Below are 22,222 nucleotides of genomic sequence, written 5' to 3'. Positions count from 1 at the left end.
GTTTAGTGGTAATAAATACATTTATATTCTTTTTTGCCCCACCCCTTCCCAGCCTCTGAAGATTTTTTTTTTTTGTCTAATGTTTTGTGTCAAGAGTCCCGAAGGCCATGACCAGGTTCATTGATGGTCTTGAAGCAATGACAGAACTCAGCATATAGTCATACTCCTATATATAATTTACTACACTAAAAGGATGTAAGGCAAAATCAGCAAAGGGAAAAGGACATAGGGTGAAGTCTGGAGGAGGCCAGGTACAAGCTTCCAAGAGTCCTTACCAAGTGGAGTCACACAGGATGTGCTTAATTATTACATCAGCAAGTTGTGACAGCACATGTGCAATGTTGTCCACCAGGGAAGCTCACAAGAGACTCAGTGCCCAGGGTTTTTATTGGGGGCTGGACATATAGATTCCGTCTTCCTTAAATGTACCAAAATTCTGGACTCCTACAAGGAAAACAGGTATTCCTGGTAAACTGTATTGTTTCTGCAAACAGTTCAGGCAAGTGAGCTGTTCTTGTCAGGGAATGGTGAGACCCTCGAAATCTAAGTTCCCAGATGCCAGCTGAGGCCCGACCTTGTAAGCAGGCTTTTCTGAGGATAGCAACCTCAGGTCTGCTATGTTAACTCTTTTTCTGTATACATTTGTGTAATAAAACTTGTACTTTGGTATATTTGCCTTTATGATATGTGAAACATACTGCTTTAAGTTGTGTGAATGTTTGTTTTATGGAGTTTAAATCTAGACTTTTATATGGTATGATAGACTTAGGATTCCAAGTCCCAGTTTTTCCATTCATGGCCATGGCAAATGATTTCCTCTTTGAGTCTCAGTTCCCTCATGTATAATCCAGAGGTAATAAAATACCTGCTCTACCTACTTTATGAGGATTATTTTGAGGATCAGATTAATGTAATGTATAAGATCCTATATGAATATTTTGTATGTAACAGAATAAATACATGTATCTAATGTATTAATGTTATTTTGCTATAAATAAGTAGAATGAAATATTCCAATCTCCAAATCTAGAAGACAAAAATCTACAATGTCTTTTAATATCTGTTTATACAGAGACATACACACACCCTAGAATTAAGCCTCCTTTTGAATTTGATTTATAAATTTATGATGATACCTTCTTGGAGACCTACCTATATTCATTTCTGAGTAAGTCTATACTAACAGACTCAGTTTTTTGTTGCAGCTACAATGAAAGGATTTTTTCCCCCACATTTAGCTGGAAAAGTTTGCACCTTCTCATTTTATCTTCCTTTTTTTTTTTTTCTTTTAAGTTGTGAAGAAAGTAAATCTATTGTAAAGTTATTGCTTCTGACTGGCCTCACCTCTAACTCCTTTACCGTGCCAGCTTAGAGCTAGGTTGATTCTTTTTTTTGAAGTCCCTTTTAGTTAGCTTATTTCCAAAAAAAAACTTTTTAAGTTGAATCAGAAGATTTTCCTCATCTATTTTGAAATATATATACTTATTATTATTTATAAAAACACCTCATTAAGTTTTGACTGTTTTACTTTTGATAAATAAGATTCGGAAGTCCAGTTTGGTGGGTAATATAAGATATAGACCTTATTTCTAAAATTAATTTCTATGATGTTTGACAACATCCTGTATGAAATAGGTACATTTCTTGTGAGCTCTTACCAGTCAGCCAATGCGAAATTATCTGAGCTGGTTCTCAATCTTTTTGTGGTAGAATATTTCCTCCTCATAAATGGAATGAATTCAGCTTATTATACCCTTGCAGATTTTTGAGTATGTGACTTTTTTTTAATAATGACTATTAAACTCCTTTTTCCAGTATTAGAGCAGTTTATTAATTTCATTACTGCTGTGAAAAGTCTACTCGCATTGATATATAATTTTAATCTTTTATTTATGTATAATTTTCCGATTACAGTTGGCCATTTTGTATGTGGGTGTTCTATTTTGGGGAGATTACATTTACTTTATTGAGTGTACATTTATAGTAAAATTCATGTTACCTTAACTTTTACCAGGTTACTTGGAGTGATATAGCAGGTTTAGATGATGTTATTACAGATCTGAAAGACACAGTCATTTTACCTATCAAAAAGAAGCATTTGTTTGAGAATTCCAGGCTTCTACAGCCTCCAAAAGGTATGGTAAAAGTTTATGTCTGCCTAACACATTAAAAGCCAAGAATCATCATTGAAACTTTTTGCCATTTTAAAACTGGTTTTCGTGAAATCAGATTTCTCAAGAGAAATCTGAGATCCAGTGACTGTCTTTTTAAAAATAATTGCTCATTCTTTAATTTTTGAAATTTAGATAAATTTTTCCCTGTATTTAGATATCAAAATAATCTCCTTATTTCAAACATGTTTCTGTTACTTCCAACTAAATTAAACTTTGGGAAATCAAGATTAAAAAAAATACAAAATGACAATACATAATTTTTAAAGCTAAGATATCCTTTTGTTGTTTCAAAACTCTAGTGAATTTTTTTCACTAGAGTGATCTTAATTATTTTTAGATGGTAGTCATTCTTGTTTGCAGGAAATATTGAACTGCAGATGAACTGGAAATTAAATACTGCTCCACTTTGAGGGAACCTTTTCCTTATTCATAATCACTTTGAAAGTCTTAGAATTTGAGTACTTACAACTGAAGTGTAATTCTTTTATTGTTCTCTTGCAAATATTAATCATGCTTGGGCTTGTTAAGGTGATTTGGGTGGAGATTACTTGGTAACTTTTACAGTGAGGTAGATAGATATGTCTTACCACGACTATCAGATACTAACTACAGATAGCCTATTTATTTCCCGATAGCAGAAGCTCCTATTTAGTGCATTGCCAAAACTAGATGAGTTTGATTTATGTTGCTATTCAAGACTGAACTCGGGCTGGGCATGGTGGTTCATGCCTGAAATCCCAGCACTGTGGGAGGCTGAGGCAAGAGGATCATTTGAGGCCAGGAGTTTGAGACCAGCCTGGGCAACATAGCAAGACCCCATCTCTATGAAAAATAAAAAATTAGCCGGGCATGGTGGTATGCTCCTAGCTACTTGGGAGGCTGAAGCACGAGGATCATTTGAGCCCAGGAATTTGAGTTTGCATTAAGGTATGATGATGCCACTGTTCTCCAGCCCAGGCAACAGAGTGAGGTGTGTCTCAAAAACAAAAAGACAAGTCAAATTACTAGTCGCGTTCATTTTTCAAAAAGGTAGATCTTTAAAAACATCAAAATAGCAGTATGTATGTATAAGTTGTAATTGCTTATAATCTTAATAATTTTGCAACTATACCAGAAAGGTGCATTATTTTATATAGCAAAAGTAATTGAAGTATATATTAATACCTATGCATTTTTATGAGTAGATAATTTTTGTTTCTGCTAAATGGAGGATGAAAATTATCAGCAAAAATGCCATGTTCTTTTTATTAACTAAAACAACAAAGCTATTTATTATGTATTTCTTTTTATTTTCTGAAACAATAAAGCTGCTTATATTTTTCCCTAACAAAATACATGTCATTTTTTGTGATTTTTTTTTTTCCCCCAAAGAAAAGTTTGAATGGGAAAGAATTTTTGAATGATTATCTAAGCCCAGATCAGGTAAAAGTTGGATTATGTAGTTAAGTTTCTTTACTACCCTCTTCTAGGTTATTTGGAGTCTGACAAAAAGACCGTTTCGCATTTTCAGTTTGCAGTTTCACAATGCTAGTGAATTTAGGAAAATAAAATGTTCTTTATACACTGTTAGAAAATGCTCCTTTTTTCATCAGTGATGTCTTAGTCCAGGTAAAATTGGGTGGCTTTACCAGTTGGACTTGGTTCAAAGCCCCAGTTAGTATAGTGGATATCAAAGAATGGAGGAGATACTTCGAAAGTTATGTGTAAGTCTGCTGCTTATTTGAAAGCATCATCCAATTTAAAAGTTATGTGAATATTTTCTGATTATGTAATCTAATGTTTGGCTATTTGAACTAGAAGCTTTACATTTTTGGAAAATTTTATATCAAGAACAACATTTTGGCCAGGCATGGTGGCTCATGCCTGTAATCCCAGCACTTTGGGAGGCCAAGATGGGAGGATCGCTTGAGCCTAGGAGTTCAAGACCAGCCTGAGCAACATAGTGAGACCCCGTCTCTACAAAAAAATAAAATAATTAGTTGGTGTTGTGGCATGCGCCTGTAGTCCTAGCTACTTGGAAGGCTGAGGTGGGAGGATCGCTTGAGTCCAGCAGTGCAAGGTTACAGTAAGCTATGATTGTGCCATTGCACTCCAGCCTGGGTAACAAAGCAAAACTCTGTCTCAAAAAAAAAAAGTGCAACACTTTGAAAATCATTGATTTACACAACATAAATTGCATATTAGTGTATAGAAGCAGAGTATAAAATCATTTACCATATTTGTTCCATTTTTGTACTAGAAATAAGTTACCTAGGTTAGAGTGATTGCTTTATTGACAATTTTGTTATCTTTAGACAGTTCATTGCCATCTAAGCTGAAAGTGATCATTGCCTCACATGGACTACAGAAAGATAATTTGAGAATGACTTATTACGCACTATTCATGCAGCACATGAGATCATATTTAACTGATAAGATCATGTAAAGATATGAAGTTGGAGCTAATGTACATTGTCATGCCACTGATTGATGACAGAGACATGCCACAAGATATTGATGGTTGTATAAAAAAGTAACCCTCTTTTTCCCAAAACATTTAAAAATTTACAACAGTTAAAATTCCAAAAAAAAATTCCATCTAAACAGTATGTGGCTTCTTCTATAAACTTTCTGAATTCAGTAATTGTTATTTTGGCGCATAAGTTTTATATTTCTGAATTTTATCGTATTCCATGTTTTGGTGTATTCTTTAAAATGTGGATAACGTAAGAAAAATATTTTTTGAAAAATTGATTTTCTGATACTGTAAAGGCCTACGTTCCCCTTATGTACTTTATATTTAAATAGATTTAATTTTTATAGATATTTTATATTTTGTAGATATTTATTTTTATACCATTTGGGCAAATTTTATATTAAAGGCAATAAGCAGTTGTCCAAAAGAGAAAGAAAGAAAAGTTGGTCACTAGTAAAGTCAGTATATTGTCACTAATGAGGATTATCTCAAATTTGGTATTTGTCCTAGTACTGCTTTTCTTTCTCGTCTTAAATCTTTCATTTGTATGCAGCACTTATTAAGTAAAGCCCTTACTGAAAACATCCATCTTAAAAAGGGGTTTGAATTTTTAAGCTTCTACAAAGCACAGAATAATAAGCACATTTTTTATTTGTTGAAATTGGTCATAACAGTATCAGATTAAGCTCAAGAAACTAGGTAAAAGATTGCAAAACTAATAATTAAAGCCAAACGTTTCACATTAATTTTAAGAATCACTCATTTGTCACCCTTCATAAATACTAACACTGGGGGGACCATTTTGGGAAAAGGTATACAAAGGTGCCACGTTAAATAGTTTTATTTGTAGACTCACTGGTAATGCGTTGGATGAGACAACATAAATTTTAGTGAAACTGAACATACAAACAGGAATGGGGACAAAACAGTTTACTGAAGAATTATAAAGCAGACATGTAACTGAGGTCAAGCAGGGAATGATAACAGCTCCTCGTACACCTTCTCTCTCACAGCTCTAACCTCAGAAAGTTACGAGATGCAGAAGCTTTCATTGCATATTGAATCTTCAGACACTAGTAGCTGCTCAGTTAATAACATTGATTGTAGTCTGTGAAGAGAAATATTCGGGAAAACTTAATCCTGCTAAGAAGTACCAAAACTAAACTAGAAATAAAATATTTAAAGTGATAAATGAATAATTTGAAACAAATAGGACATTCTACAAACACTGCATACATTTATAAAGTAATAGTATAGTTGCAAAGTCAACAAAATATGGAGGCTTTTGCATCAATACTTGGTTTTAAAAACCCTGAGATTTAAGTAATACATTTCTAAAAATTTACTAGTAGATGTGCATTCTGCATTAAATTATGTGATCAGAATCATAAAATGTTATAATAATTCCAAGGATCTGCAGTTATCCCATATGTGTTCATTCAGTTTTAAAGTAAATTACTTTAGATTACTATTCTTTATTGTTTCACATGAGTCATCCAAAAGAGAAGTGTCAGTACAAAATTCAAATTATAGCTGACTTAACTGGATTTTAAGCACCTAAATGGACTTAATTAAAAATTGCAAAGACTGCTTGAAGATTCAATGAACTTGTACTGGCAAAGCTTATGGATTTAATTTAAAAGTCAGATTTAGAAAAGTTTAGTTTAAAATTATTAAACTTGGATTAGTTGGTGTTAGTACTTGAATCTTAAAGAATTATAAAGACCAGAGGAAAAATCTATATATGCTTGAGAAAAAGTTTGAGCATTATTTTGAAGTGCTTGATGTGAAAAACAGTTGGTAGGGTTATAGAATCAGGCTCAAGTTTTTCATCTTAAAAAATTGAAAAGACATTTTTTAGAAATTTTATTCAAAATACTATTTTTCTTATATTTTGAATTTTATTTGTTTTGTATATTATGAAAATTTTGGACAGCTACAAATCCCTTCCAGTTTACTCTAATATACCATCTGTAAATAGTCATTCTTTAAATGCTATTTCATGAAAAATGTTTAGCTTTGAATTAAGCAAATATTTTGAAAGGTCTATAGATTACAGTTCTTATCAGGCCTTTCTGTAGATGATTTATTTATAGAGTGGTTCATAATTTTAGTATTATAAATTTAGTACCATTATTATATATTTAGTATCATTAAATTTGGAAAATGCCTCATTTTAGTTGAGAAACTGTTGGTGATGATTCCCAAAATGTTCAAGACCCCAACCTTTTTAGATTCCTCATGTTAAATTTATTATCTTAAATTGTATTTAGCAGCAAACTACTGTCAGTGGACACTATAGATTAATAATGCAGTTCTATCCTTTGGAAACTAAAACAAGAGTGACTGATAATGTGTTTCTTTTAAGAAAAGATCATTTTCTGTTTGGAAAAAGGCACATGTCTTTTTTGGCTAAAACTTAAGTCTCTGAGTAACAGCAAAAAGTGTTTGCCAGAATCTGCTTTGAAGTTGTTTACCTTCTAATATCAAAGTGCTATAGTGCTCTTTTTAGCTTGTGAAGGTGGAGGGTATTAGATAATTTAATTGGCCAACCACTGATAGAGTGGTGTGATTTTGGATGTCAAGATAATAGTCTTTTTTTTTTTTTTTTTTTTTTTTTTTTTTTTTTGTTGAGACAGAGTCTCACTTTGTTGCCCAGGCTAGAGTGAGTGCCGTGGCGTCAGCTTAGCTCACAGCAACCTCAAACTCCTGGGCTTAAGCGATCCTACTGCCTCAGCCTCCCGAGTAGCTGGGACTACAGGCATGCGCCACTATGCCCGGCTAATTTTTTCTATATAGATTTTTAGGTGTCCATATAATGTCTTTCTATTTTTAGTAGAGACGGGGTCTCGCTCAGGCTGGTCTCGAACTCCTGACCTTGAGCAATCCACCCGCCTCGGCCTCCCAGAGTGCTAGGATTACAGGCGTGAGCCACCGCGCCCGGCCGATAATAGTCTTTAGAGTCCTGAACCCCGGACCTTTTCATGAAGGGAGGAACTGTAATCTCCAAATACATGTTCTCACTGACATCGAACTTAGAACATGGTACTTTCCTTTCTGTTGCCTTATCTACTATAAACATGATTCATAAAAGCAGAATTGAATATTGAAATGACTTTTGTGGGAGCAGAATTAATATTTTATCAATTATTACATAAACTAAAGCAAATATCTCATTTTCTTAAAGGTAATAATAAAATAACATTAATTTCCAGGTGTTCTTCTCTACGGGCCTCCAGGCTGTGGTAAAACATTGATTGCCAAGGCTACAGCCAAAGAAGCAGGCTGTCGATTTATTAACCTTCAGCCTTCAACACTGACCGATAAGTGGTATGGAGAATCTCAAAAATTGGCTGCTGCTGTTTTCTCTCTTGCCATAAAGCTACAGCCTTCCATCATCTTTATAGATGAAATAGGTATGCTATGTTTTATATGTGAGTATTTTTAAAAGCCATTTTTAAAGGTGGTATTTAGATAAACCAGATTTAGTTTTTATCATTAAGTCACATTAATAAAACAAAAACACAACCAGCAACCTAATATGCTTTGTATAATTTATTCATTGTAGAATAAACTATAATGTATATAGTCTATATATTCCCCAACTTGATAGATAGGTTTTCCTGTCTTTTTCCTGTTAAAAGCAGTGTGCAGTGGACATTTATGGACGTATTTTCTCATGTATATATGTTTGCCCATGATAGATACCTAGAAGTTGAACCATTAGGTTTTATGATATGTCCATCTTCAGCTTCACTAGGATTACCTGTTCTTCAAAGTGGTTATACCTGTTTTTACTCTCATAAGTATATAGTTTCAATTTCTCTGCATGCTCTATGAGATTTACTTTTTCAGACATTATCACTAATTTTTGCCAATTTAAAGAGTGTGAATTATTTCATCGTTGTTTTAATTTATGTTTCCCTGCTTACTAGTAAATTTGGGCATCTTTTAACATGTTGATTAGTCATTTGAGTTTTCTTGCTTGTAAATTGCCAGTTTTTCTTTGGAGTTATTTGCATTTCTCTTGGTAATTCTTTGTTGATGTTTATTAGGATTGCAAATATTTTCTAGACTGCTTATCTTTATTTATGATAGTTTTTTTTACAGTGATTTAAATTTGAATTTAGTTATCTTTATCAGTAGTTTTCCTTTATGATTTTTTAACTTTTTGTATCTGGTTTAGAAATACCTTAACTGTCCCCGTAAGCATTCTCTTTTTAAAAAATTATCTTTCTATATAGTATGAAGTAGGAATCTAATTTCATTCTTTATTAGTGGGTTCTTTATGTATTTTATGGATCAATATTTTTGTTCTATTTCTGGTACAACAAATTATATGTATAAATATATATAGCTTTACTGCATTATTGTAGCTTTGATTATATAACTGATTTATATATTATTATATGTAGTATGATAGGCTATGTAAAAATATAGAGAGAGAAAAGTAGATATAGATACATAATATAGATTTGTTTTGGTTACTTGTTTTTCTTATATATCTTTTCTCATAATTTACTCCTTGCAGTTATTTTGGGGTTTTGGTGTGCTTCTTGAACAAGTCATCATACAGCTAGGTGTTTTGTTTTTTTTTTTAATTAAGATCTCTTTAACTGGGAAGTGTGGTTAGCTTGCCTTTATTATGATAGCTGAAATATTCACATTTATTTCTACTATATTATTTTGTGCTTTTTTTTTATTTACCAGTCTAGTGGACTTTTTTTGCTTTATTTATTCTTTTTTCCTTGCTACAGGTTTAAAAGTTATACATTCTTTTTCTTTTAATGAAGCATTTAATGTACATACTTGTCTTAAAAGTCAAAGGTAATCATCACACTCCCCTCATCCCAAATAATACAGGGACCTTAGAACTCTTAGATACTAATAATTCCTCTCATTTGTTATATATTGTTGTCCATCATTTTATTTTTCTTATTTTATACCTTCCGTATTAGTTGTTATTTTATACGGGTATTTATTGCTTGTTTAGACAGCCATCTTTGCCAGGTTTTTTGCTCACCATTGCTTCATATATCCTGTCTTTTCTGGATTTAATTTTCTTCTTACTAAAGTCTTTCGAAGTTCTTTCAGCAAAGGTTATAAAGAGTGAATTCTTTCTGTCTTTGTGTGAAAATGTATTAATTCTACCTTCCCTCTTAAATGATACAGAATCACTGTCCCTTGCCATTTTGAAGGTGCAATTCTTGTCTTCCAATCTTTCATACTGCTTTTGAGAATTCTACTTATTGGGTAATATTTCTAAGTAATCTACCTTTTATCTCTAGTTGCTATTAGATTTTTATGTTGTTTGGCCGTAGTTTTTCTAGGTCTGCATTTATTTTTATTTATTCTACTAAGCCTTGCTGTGGTTTTTAACCTGAGGATGCCTGACTTTCGTTAATTCTGGAAAATTTCTCAGCCACTACATCATATCTTTGAATGTTGTGATGCTCCCATTGAAAAAAAAAAAAAATTCTGTATTTCTCTAATTTTTTTTTTTTTTTTTTTTTCAAGACAGAGTCTGGCTCTGTTGCCCAGGCTAGAGTGCTGTGGCATCGGCCTAGCTCACAGCAACCTCAAACTCTTGGGCTCAAGCAATCCTACTGCCTCAGCCTCCCAAGTAGCTGGGACTACAGGCATGCACCACCATGCCCAGCTAATTTTTTTCTATATATATTTTTAGTTGTCCAGATAATTTCTTTATTTTTAGTAGAGATGGGGTCTTGCTCTTGCTCAGGCTGGTTTCGAACTCCTGACCTGGAGCGATCCTCCCTCCTCGGCCTCCCAGGGTGCTAGGATTACAGGCGTGAGCCACCACGCCCTAGTATTTTTCTAATTTTGAGTCATTTCCACAGTGCTGTCTTCTAGTTCTATACCATATTTCATCAATTCTAAGTCATACTGTTTTGTTTTGTTTTGTTTTGTTTTTTGTATTTTAACATCTCTGAAATTGGGATAGTAGGTTATAATTTAATGGGCAGAATTTTTCTTTTTTAAATATCTGTTTAATTGGCAGTATTTTAAATTTCTTTGTGGTACATAAAATAATGGTGTAACTCAGATCACTCAATCTTTGAGTAGGTTATAAAAAGCAATTCTTGTTTTGACTGTGTTTAATCTCTCCACCATTGGGTTTGTATTCTCTTGATACTATTTGAACTTTAGAAGTTCTGTTTGGTTCTTTTAAAAACATCCTCTTTTTTTTACTGTAGCTTGCTCTTTTTGTTAGAATTTCAATCCCTTTTATATCTTTAAAATTTTAAACATATTATTTTTATATAGTTTTTAAATTGCTCAATTGTCTGAAATTCTAATTTTCCTTTATGTTGTTGACTCTTTTTCATAGTGATTTGTTTCCTTGTGTCATTTATAACATTAGATGGCTTTAGGCTTGTTTTTATATGAGAATCTTTTGTTGCCTAAGAAGATTCAGAGTATTTTTCCTATTCTCTCCTTAGAGCTTCAGGACCAACCTTTGTGATAATTTCTTAGTTTGGGTGTTCCTAGACTGAATTGTAGTACAAATTTAGACTTTATTGCTGAGAAAGGCCTCCCGCCCCCTGAGGTCCTGGATTTTTATTTGTCAACGGGAACATATTTCCCCCCCAGAGTACGGGCAAAGACAAGCTTGTTTGTAATACCCTATAGTGATGAGCAGATTTTTTTTTATTGTTATCTGCACTTTCTGTGAGCATTCATCATTTCAAGCATTTTGGCTTCAACTTGTGCATGGCTGTTAAAAACCAAGCAGAAGGTTTTGTTATACACAAACACACAGACAATGGCACAATCACCTCAAGTTCTCTCTGCTCTTATTTTCAGTTCCATTTTTTCCTAAACTCTGGAATTTTTTTTCTTTTCTTTCTTGCAGTCAGATCCTTATTAACCTTTTTAAAAAAAATTAATAGAGCCAGGCACAGTGACACATGCCTATAATCCCAGCTACTTAGGAGCTGAGGCTGGAGGATGGCTTGAGCCCAAGATATCAAGACCACTCTGGACAACATAGCAAGATCCTGTCTCTAAAAAAAAATTAATAGAATTTATTTTTTAGAACAGTTTTAACTTTATAGAAAAATTGAGGCTGGGCGCAGTGGCTCACGCCTATAATCCTGGCACTCTGGGAGGCCGAGGCGGGTGGATCGCTCGAGCTCAGAAGTTGAAGAGACCAGCCTGAGCAAGAGTGAGACCCCCGTCTCTACTAAAAATAGAAACAAATGATTTGGACAGCTAAAAATCTGTATAGAAAAAATTAGCCGGGCATGGTGCCTCATGGCTGTAGTCCCAGCTACTCAGGAGGCTGAGGCAGTAGGATCGCTTAAGCCCAGGAGTTTGAGATTGCCGTGAGCTAGACTGACGACATGGCACTCACTCTAGCCCGGGCAACAAAGCAAGACTCTTGTCTCAAAAAAAAAAAAAAAAGAAAGAAAGAAAAAAAAGAAAAATTGAGCAAAAAATACAGTGTTTTCATATCCCCCCCCACAGTTTCTCATATTATTAATACTTTGCATTAGTGTGATATATTTGTTAAAATTGATGAACCAGTATTGATACAGTATTAGCTAAAGTCCATAGTTTATATTAAGATTCATTCTTTGTGCTGTACAGTTCTATAGGCTTTGACAAATGCATAATTTCATAACAGTATCATACAAAATAGTTTTACCATCCTAAAAATCCCGTGTTTCACATATTCTTCCCTCCTTTTCACTCAGCCGGCACCCACTGATCTTTTACTATCTCTACAATTTTGCTTATTTCAGAATGTCATAGTTGGAGTCTTACAATATGTGGTCTTTTCACAGTGGCTTCTTTGATTTAGCAATATGTATTTAGATTTCCTCCAAGTCTTTTCATGACTTGATAGCTTATTCCTTTTTATTGTTAAATAATATTCCACTATATGGGTATACTACAGTTTGTCTATCCATCTATCTATTTAAAGATCTTGTTTTGGACAGTTTTCAATAAAGCTGCTAACAGCATTCATGGGTAGCTTTTTGTGTGGATGCTAAGTTTTCAACTCAATTGGGTAAATACCTAGGAGCCCAATTGCTGGATCATAGGGTAAAAGTATGTTTAGGTTTGTAAGAAACTACCAAAGTGTCTTCCAAACTGGTTGTACCATTTTGCATTCCCACCAGCAATAAATGAAAGTCCCTGTTGCTCTGCATCCTCTCTAGCATTTGGTGTTACCAGTTTTTTGGATTTTAGCAATTCTAATAGGTATGTAATAGTACCTTATTGTTTTTTGAATTTGCATTTCCCTAATGACATAGGATGCTGAGCATCTTTTTATATACTTATTTGCCATCTGTATATCTTCTTTGGAGAGGTGACTGTTTAGATCTTTTGCTCTTTAAAAATTTTTTTTTATTGTATTGATATTTTTATTTTTTGATACATAATTGTACATATTTGTGGGGTACATGTGATGTTTTGATATATGCATATAATGTGTAATGATCAAGTCAGTGTAATTGGGATATCCGTCACCTCAAACATTTATCATTTCTTTCCTTTGGGAACAATTAGGTTGTTTATCTTACTGTTGAACTTTAAGGGTTCTTTGTATGTTTTGGATACAAGTCCTTTATCAGATATTTTTTCCCAGCCTGTGACTTTTTTTTTTCATTGTCTTAACAGTGTCTTTCGCAGAGCAGGATTTTTAATTTTAGTAAAGTCCAAATTATCCATTTTTTCTTTGATGAATCATGCTTTTGGTATTGTATGTAAAAACTTATCACCAAACCCAAGATCCACCTAGATTTTCTCCTATGTTATCTTCTAGAAGTTATATGGTTTTTTGTTTTACATTGAGGTCTCTGAATCATTTTGAGTTAATATTTATGAAAGTTGTAGAGTCTCTGTTTAGATCCATTTTTTACATATGAATATCCAGTTCTATTAGTAGTAGTATTTGTCAGATACACATTAAGTTTTAAATGAAATATTGTATCCAACTTTTTTGTTAATGTTTGCATACACAGGTTGAGCGTCCCTAATCTGAAAATCTGAGGTGCAAAATGTTCCCTAATCTGAAACTTTTTGAGCACTGACGTGATACCACAAGTGGAAAATTTTCACACCTGACCTCACATGATGGGTTGCAGTCAAAACTGAGTCAAAACTTTGTTTCATGCACAAAGTTATTAAAAATGCCGCATAAAATTTACCTTCAGGTTATGTGTATAAAGTGTACATGAAGCATACATGAATTTTATGTTTAGACTTGGGTTCTACTCCCAAGAAATCTCATATACAAATATTCCAAAATTAAAAAAAAAAACAAAAAAAAAAACACAAAATCTGAAACACTTATGGTCCCAAGCATCTCAAATAAGGGGTACTCAATCTGTATCTTTTTCTATCCTTTTATCATTCTGAGCCCTTATATTTAAAGGATGTTTCTTGTAAGCAGCAGTGTTGGGTTTTTCTTGTTTTTAAATCCTGGCTAATATATTGATAATGTACTTGGAGACTCTAGTATATTTACGTTTAATGTAATTACTGATATTTATGCTTATCCAGCATTTTTTCACATTATTTTAAGCAATCATCTTGCCAAAACCAGTTCTTGATAGTAAAGATAATTTAGGGAGGTTAAGTAGATTAGTACATTTACAAAATTTAACTTTAAAAATTGAGCAATTTAAAAATGACTGGATAGTCTACATCCAGAATAGATGGGTTAGTTTGATTCCTGGTCCAACGAATGAGGCAGGTTGTATGATATTGAAACTGTTTACAAAAATGTAGGATATATGTTTGGCATTGCAGGACTCTGTCATGTCATGGTAATGTGTGTTGGGGTTTTTTTTCCCTAGAATTACATTTTTTAAAAGTGTTTTTTGAAGCTTGGATCTAGCACATGACAAAGCATTTTTGTGTCACTTGCATGTATAATTGACAAACTTTGAGTTGTAGTTTCAGTGCTGAAATGTGACAGTAACTCAGAAATGCAAATGTCTTATAGGGATATAAAACAAAACATTTGAAATGGGGGCCGGGCGCGGTGGCTCACGCCTGTAATCCTAGCACTCTGGGAGGCCGAGGCGGGTGGATTGCTCAAGGTCAGGAGTTCGAGACCAGCCTGAGCGAGACCCCGTCTCTACTAAAAATAGAAAGACATTATATGGACAACTAAAAATCTATATAGAAAAAATTAGCCGGGCATAGTGGCGCATGCCTGTAGTCCCAGCTACTCGGGAGGCTGAGGCAGTAGGATCGCTTAAGCCGAGGAGTCTGAGGTTGCTGTGAGCTAAGCTGACGCCACGGCACTCACTCTAGCCTGGGCAACAAAGTGAGACGCTGTCTCAACAAAAAAAAAAAAAAAAAAAAAAAAAGAAATGGGGATTGTACTAGAAAGTCCTCGATTTATTTTTACTATCTTTTTGTTTCATTCTTGAGATTTAACGCCTTTTATTCTTTTTATGTTCTAGAAAAAATATGTTTTCCCCTTTTTCAAAAGCATTTCATGTTCACTGTAGATAATTGGGAAGTCAGAAAATAATTTAAAGGAGAAAGTTAAAATTGTCCTTAAATCCATCCCTGAGATATAACCAAAGTTATTAGCATTTTGCTCTATTTCTTTAAAGGGTGTTTCCATGTATTTTGTGTGTGTGTGTATGTGTGTGTGTGCACGCGCGTATGCTAGCATGTGTGTTTTAAACTGTTTTCTGTCCTACATTTTCCCACTTAATAGTGTTTTAGGCATTTCCCCATGTCATTTTTGTTTATTACTAGGAAAGTCTATGAGGAAAAATGATGTGACCGCATAATTAAGATCACATAAGGTTCAGATAACTTGGAAAGTTAGAGGGGGCAAAGCACACAGGCTTTCCTCTAAGACTCTACTTGACCTTTTTCTAGTCTCCCAGTACCAGATCCTTTATTTCTCTTAAATATGTTGGCATGAATGTATTTTTAGGAAAGAAATGAAGGTCATGAATTGTGTTTTAATTTGCCTAATAGTTTACCAAGTTTGTTATATCAGAATAATATCTGAAAAGGCATAGCTAATCCCATTTCTTTGTAATCTTTCATAAAGTTGTCACCTTTTAATTAAATGTTTTGAAATTATATAAAGAGTAAATAATTCATTATTAATTTCTAAGATTAAGGATCTTTTCCTTCTAGACTCCTTTCTACGAAACCGTTCGAGTTCTGACCATGAAGCTACAGCCATGATGAAAGCTCAGTTTATGAGTCTCTGGGATGGATTGGATACCGATCACCGCTGCCAGGTATTTGAATGAAATCTGCCCTCAACTTTTACTGGTTTTTGTTCTTAATAGGAAATTTGGCAGGCTACTTATGCTTTTGTACAGAAGTCTTATTCATAATTATTTACACTTATTAAGTGATGAGGATCCAAAAGAGTATGATTTGTATAAATTTCATCCATTTGAGGGCTTCATGTTTAATAAAACATTAATAGATTGCCTAAATACTTGAACTAGAGGCAATGGAAGAGAAAAAACCAGGACAAAGCCTCTCCTTGGACTTTTAGAACGGCTGTGCCAAGGAAGAGGAAGTGACTAGTGGCCATAGGTATTGTGTACATGTTTAAGTATTCTTTCTCTTTTTCTTGACTCTTGCTTTTGACTCTTACCATAATTCCTTATAGTCTTTACTCTCAGTTCTTATTTCCTTACTTTATTTTCATTTTACCAAGTTCATCAGTTACCAAAACTTACACTTTCTTACCTCTTGTCATGTATTCCTTTCTTGAGGATCCCAGTTTTATACAAGACAGTCTTCTATTCCTAGGCTTCGTCTCTTCTACCATACCTAAGTTCCCTTGTTATACAACCAAAGAGAAAACAGCATTATTTTTCAGTTTTCCTCTTTGAGTTCTAAGTTTCACTTAGTTTTTGGTCTCTGAATATTCCATACTTTCTTGTAAGTTCAGTGATGTATTTGATATTGAGTTAAATTGATACTATTAGTTTTGAATAATAGTTTGAGACATATTCTACTTTCATATGAACCAGTTAGCTTTTCTCTAGAATTGTCTTTTCTATGATTATGGATGGAGCCCAGTACCCTACCTAGCTTTCTTGTAAGTATGATATGGTCACGATGGAAATAAAAATAAAAATAAAAAACGATTACCATTACTAGAAACCTTAGTAACTGATGACATTCTTCATCTTGGGAGAGCTGAGACATAAAAGGTAGTGTTTTTAGGGTATTCACTGATGAAGTTAAGCTTTTGAAGCATAAATTTAGATCTGGTTATTTTCAGTGTGAAATAAAACAAAAAATTATCTTCATATTTTGTTTTAAAGACTTTAAAAAATTTTAACAATACTTAAGCATTGATGACTTTGCTACTTACCGTTGATTCTCATTTTGAATTTTAGCCCTTTTGTACTAAATATAATTAATATATGTGTAAAGTTTCTTTGTTTTTTGTCACTTAAAACCACTCTTTAAAATTTGCTGCTGCTTTTTTTTTTTTTTAAGAGACAGGGTACTGTTCTGTCACTCAGGCTGGAGTGAAGTTGCCTGGTAACAGCTCACTGCAGCTTCAAACTCCTGGGCTCACGTGGTCCTCTCACCTCAGCATTCCAAGTAGCTAAGACTGTAGGCATGTGCCACTATGCCCAGCTAATTTTTGTTATTTTTTGTAGTGTTAGTGTCTTGCTATGTTGCCCAGGTTGGTCTCAAACTCCTGGCCTCAAGAGATCCTCCCAAAGTGCTGGGATTATAAGCATATGCTACCATGCCCAGCCAAAATTTCCTTCTTTATGTGAAACTATGAGTGTTTTCAATCACTCTTGCTTTTTTGTTGGGAATATCTATTGTTCTATACATATTCATTAGACCATATTGTACTAGCTTTATTTGGATTACTTGATTCTATTTCCTAGCGTTCCATCTTCCATGCTGGGTTTTTTTATTCTGTTTTATTTTAGGCTATTCGTTTACCTATATTTTTTATCCAAATGCAGCCCATTTTTCATTTTTTGTTCAAGTATTGCCATAACCACAGTGCCTTTTGTGATTCTTTACAACTGAATATAGTTAGTCTTCAACAAGCTTCCATATCACTTTGAATCTCTATCAAAATACCCTTACTTGTATTCATTTATTATCTTATGAAGTTAATTTATTTGATCACTTTTAAGGTTTGTTTTAAATTTGGTAGAATTTTTTCTTTTTATTAATTTTATCAAGTTGTAGAAATCCTACAAAGAAAAATAGGTACAAACATTAATATTTTGATTTTAGGACCACTTAACCCAAATACAAAATTGCATTGTGTTGTGGACCTAACATTTTTCAATTTATGTTGGTGTTATATTTTCTTCCTCTAGGTGGCAAACTTTCACAGTTAATTGCAAGTAATCTGGCTCTGAGGCTCCTGAATATCATTAAATGTAAAGAGTAGGAGTAGAACATAAGATTTGGTGGATATTTTATCATGCTCTGAAGTTAAATTTTAGATTATTTCAAAAATGCAAAACCTCTTAGGCAGAAAAAAGATAATGTTAGAGAAGTATTTTTCCATAGAATACAATCAGTTTTCATTTTGGATATCAGATGTATGCTGTTACTAGGTTATACTAAAATATCAACAGTAATAATAATGTTGACATCCTTCAGAAATTAACTTGTTTTGTATATTTCTGTCTTTATTCATGTTGATTTTTAAAGTTGATTTTTTAATCTCTACATCCTTTATAAATAACTGACATAGACCCCGAAATTGGCAGGACCATCAGCATTTTTTTAAAAATTCTATCCAGCATTTTGATGTTTGCTTTTACTGTGTTGCCTTTGTTTAAAGTTGGATTGCTTGAGGTTTTATTTAACACTGAGAAGATACCATCTGCAGTGCTGATGGTATCATGAAATGATATGAAATCTAGAGAAAAGTACATGATATCTGTTAAAATTACCAGAGTTTTCAGACTTAAGGGGAAATGATTCTCTCCATAATAATATTATTTTTGTTTTGTTTTGTGTTTTAGAGAAGAAATCTTGCTGTGTCTCCCAGGCTGGAGTGCAGTGGTGGGATCATAGCCATCACTGCAAGTTTCCAACTCCTGGGTTTAAGCAGTCTTTCTGACTCAGCCTCCCGAGTAGCTGGGGCTACAGGCACACACCACCACACCCAGCTAATTTTGTTTTCAATTTTTTTTAGAGACAGGCTCTTGCTGTGTCTCCCAGGCTGGTCTCTAACTCCTGGCCTCAAGCTGTCTTTTTGCCTCAGCCTCCTAAATCGCCTGGGATTACAGGCATAAGCCACTGCACCTGGCTTCCATAATATTATTGTTAAAGCACTTGAAGTATCCCCCATACTCTTAAACTATATACCCAAGCTATAACATAACAGCTTTCAGTCATTCAACGTGTATTCATTAGGCATCCATATTTTGCAAAATATAATTTTTTAAAAAACAAATCTTTATAATTCTTCCGTAAAGGTACTTGCAAGTGAACAGTACATATTTTAGTTATTAGATGGAAGTCCAATGAAAAGCCATTAGTCTTCCCAGTTTTGCTATTATTTGATCTATTTAGGATTAACTTCAACTTGTGTCTATAAATATTTGAGTAGTACTGGATTAAAATCAGATTTCATATAAAGGATTTAGTTTAAACACCGCTTAGTTTTCTTTATCATCTACACCCTAATAATGACAACCTTAAAGTATTATTTGTGGATTTTAATACCTTCTGTTTTCTTTATATATTTAGGTCATAGTAATGGGAGCTACTAATCGTCCTCAGGACCTTGACTCAGCTATAATGAGAAGAATGCCTACAAGATTTCATATCAACCAGCCCGTATGTGGTTTTGATTGATAATATGAAGAGTTAAATATTCACTTTTTTATAGGTCTTTATGTGATTTTAAGAAGAATATATTTTATTTTATAGGACTTACGACAGACAGGGAAAGAATGAGGCGTAGGAAACCCCATAGTTGCTTCTTTGTCCTTTCTACTCTCCTCCTTGCTTTTTTTCTTAGTTCTATCCTACAGTTAGTGTTATTTGCCTCTCTTCAAAGTATATAATTACCTCAAGTTTGCTTAGCCACTTTAGTGATTTTCTTTAGGATGTAGCAAGTTTATCTATAGAGGAAGATACATAAGGAAATCGAAATTATAGTTTTGGTTTAGTGTAGAATAAAATTGAAGGAAATGGGGTTAAAGAATTGTCGTATTCTGAAGGCCTGGCATGAAGAGTAACTGGGATTTACTTGACTAATTATTGAAAGATGTAATCAGTGCTTCTTTCTAATAGGATTTATGATTCTAGTAGCTAAGATACTACACTTTAGCTTGAGAATACAAATGTGTAGGTGGTGTTGAACCAGTTTCTACCTTCTTTCTAACATTCTTTCTTGTTATTTAAGAAGTACCCTCAAGTAGGTGATTATAACTTACTGATACACTATAATTTTTGCACAGAGTCCTCAAATCTTGTATTTTTGTCTGCCTTTGGATTGAAGAAGAAAGGAAAAAAACTACTTTTAATAGAAGATATGGTCCATGCAGTCAGCATGTTACATATGTTAACCATTGAGAGGAACTTATTATAATTCCATTATTATCTTTGGCTAAAAATCATTTATCCCATTTATATTCTACAACTTAACAGAACAGTTTGTGGTAGTATACATGGTCTCCTAAAGATTGATGGTCATGGCTTCTGTAAAATTATTCTGATCATCTATTTGCTGTAGTTACAACCTCTGATTCCTCTGAGGATGTGCACATATTTAACTATAATTATTCTCTTAGAAAATATACATGATAAATGAATGAATACATTTTTTTAACTTAATGTAGGAGACCATAAAATTTATTTAGTATGACTGATATTTATTGAGCATTAATATGTGTCAGACACATGCTAGGCTCTGGTGTTGTAAGGGAGGCAGACGCATAAATAATGTAAAATGTGCTTTACAAAGGTATATATAAAGAAGTGTGAGAACCTGAGATGATGATGAACATGAATATTTCTGTCTGCGGAATCAGTGGATTTACAAAACCCACCTGGCCCTTGAAGGATGATAGGAATTTGGCAAATGAGACAGGGTAGGGGGCTTTCCTGCCAGTATGAATGAAGACAAATGTATCATTAACACTAAATACAAATTCACTAATATAAATTAGTAAACATGGAATTTATATGTTGAAATGGAGGAACTGAGGAGGCATTGTTGTCTCTTCTAATTATTGGTAAAAAAAAAATTTATGGCAGTGGTAGTTTTTTTATAGGTTTCCTAAAGTGAAGGAAAAACAATGAAGACTGTAGAGATATAGAGGAAAGACATTATAATCATAGATATTCATTTACTCACTCGGTAAATATTAAGGGCATGTTATTTCCCAGACATTGTGCTAGGCCCTGGAAAGACAGGATAAGAAAATACAGTTCAGTAGGACATCCACAGATCATTACTCTATAGTCTCAGATCTAGACTTTGCTTTGACCTCATCAGAATTTCTGTCATTTCCTATAGTAGTCAGGTAGTTTATGAGGGAAGAAATATTAGGGAAACTATTTGATCTTTATTTTTTTTTAAGATGCTAACTAGAAATTATCCTGGTTTTAGGCTTTAAAACAAAGAGAAGCAATCCTGAAACTCATCTTGAAAAATGAAAATGTAAGTAGAAAATTACAATTTTTCCCCATCCTTATATATATGATATTTATGTTCATAAAGTCATCTTAGAGAGAAATGAAGAAGGAATCTGGAAATGTATCTTTGAAATTGACCTAAATTAGTGTAAGACTTGTGGTTGCTTATGTAACTCAGTAACTATGATGTATCTGAACTAATTAAAGATAATTTCCTTAATTTTTTAAGAGCCATGTGTTTTTGTATCTGTGCAGTAAAATACTCTTTGATATTTTTCAGACTATTTTCTGGTAATGTAAGATATATTTATTTTTGTACAGAAGTTTTGTTTCTTAATTGCAATATTTTGAAGTTGAAATTTAGATTTAAGAAGGGATGATAATGAAAATCTTCAATAGCTTTGTGTTTAAGATTTTTTTAAACACGTAATATAGTGACATGGTTCAAAAATTAAAATAATTTTTATTTTAATTATAACAATTAAATATTAATTTATAATATAAAATATATTAAATGGTATACAGAAAAAATTCTTCCTCCCTCCCCTATATTTCTCCTGTATCCTTTCAGATTGGCATTATACCTATACAAACAAATTAGAATATAGTGTTATTTTTTACATAAACCATATTAATAAATCATGCACACTGTTTTGCGCTTTGCTTGTTCACTTATGTTTGAGATCCTTCTATATTAGTATATAGTTTCCTTATTCTGTTTTTGTTTTTTGTTTGTGGGGTTTTTTTTGCACTGCATAGGGTTCCATTATATGGATTTACTGTAATTTATTTAATCAATGCCATTTCACGGGCATTCAGATTGATCCTGGTTTTTCACTGTACTGTAATTTATTTAATCAATGCCATTTGAAGGGCATTCAGATTGATTATGGTCTTTCACTGTTATGAAAATGCCATATTAAATAACCTTGTCATTTCACACTTGTACAGGAATATTATTAAAGTGAATTTTCCAGAAGAG

At 33.1% G+C, this 22,222-nt stretch overlaps 1 protein-coding gene across 1 annotated transcript in view; it reads left to right on the top strand.

The window, feature by feature from the left end:
• The window catches only part of ATAD1 (ATPase family AAA domain containing 1), a 46,144-nt gene that overhangs the window by 13,268 nt on the left and 10,654 nt on the right, over positions 1–22,222 (top strand). The window contains exons 4-8 of the mRNA XM_069459957.1: positions 2,015–2,135; positions 7,845–8,045; positions 15,772–15,878; positions 19,345–19,434; positions 21,215–21,265. Of these exons, the coding sequence (XP_069316058.1) occupies positions 2,015–2,135; positions 7,845–8,045; positions 15,772–15,878; positions 19,345–19,434; positions 21,215–21,265 (570 nt within the window). The remainder of the gene's footprint in view (positions 1–2,014; positions 2,136–7,844; positions 8,046–15,771; positions 15,879–19,344; positions 19,435–21,214; positions 21,266–22,222) is intronic.

This window comes from Eulemur rufifrons, chromosome 28 (genome assembly GCF_041146395.1).
Source record: "Eulemur rufifrons isolate Redbay chromosome 28, OSU_ERuf_1, whole genome shotgun sequence".
In the NCBI taxonomy this organism is placed as follows: Eukaryota; Metazoa; Chordata; class Mammalia; order Primates; family Lemuridae; genus Eulemur; species Eulemur rufifrons.
Note: the sequence above shows the minus strand (reverse complement) of the source record. Positions and strands in the feature narration are given on the sequence as shown.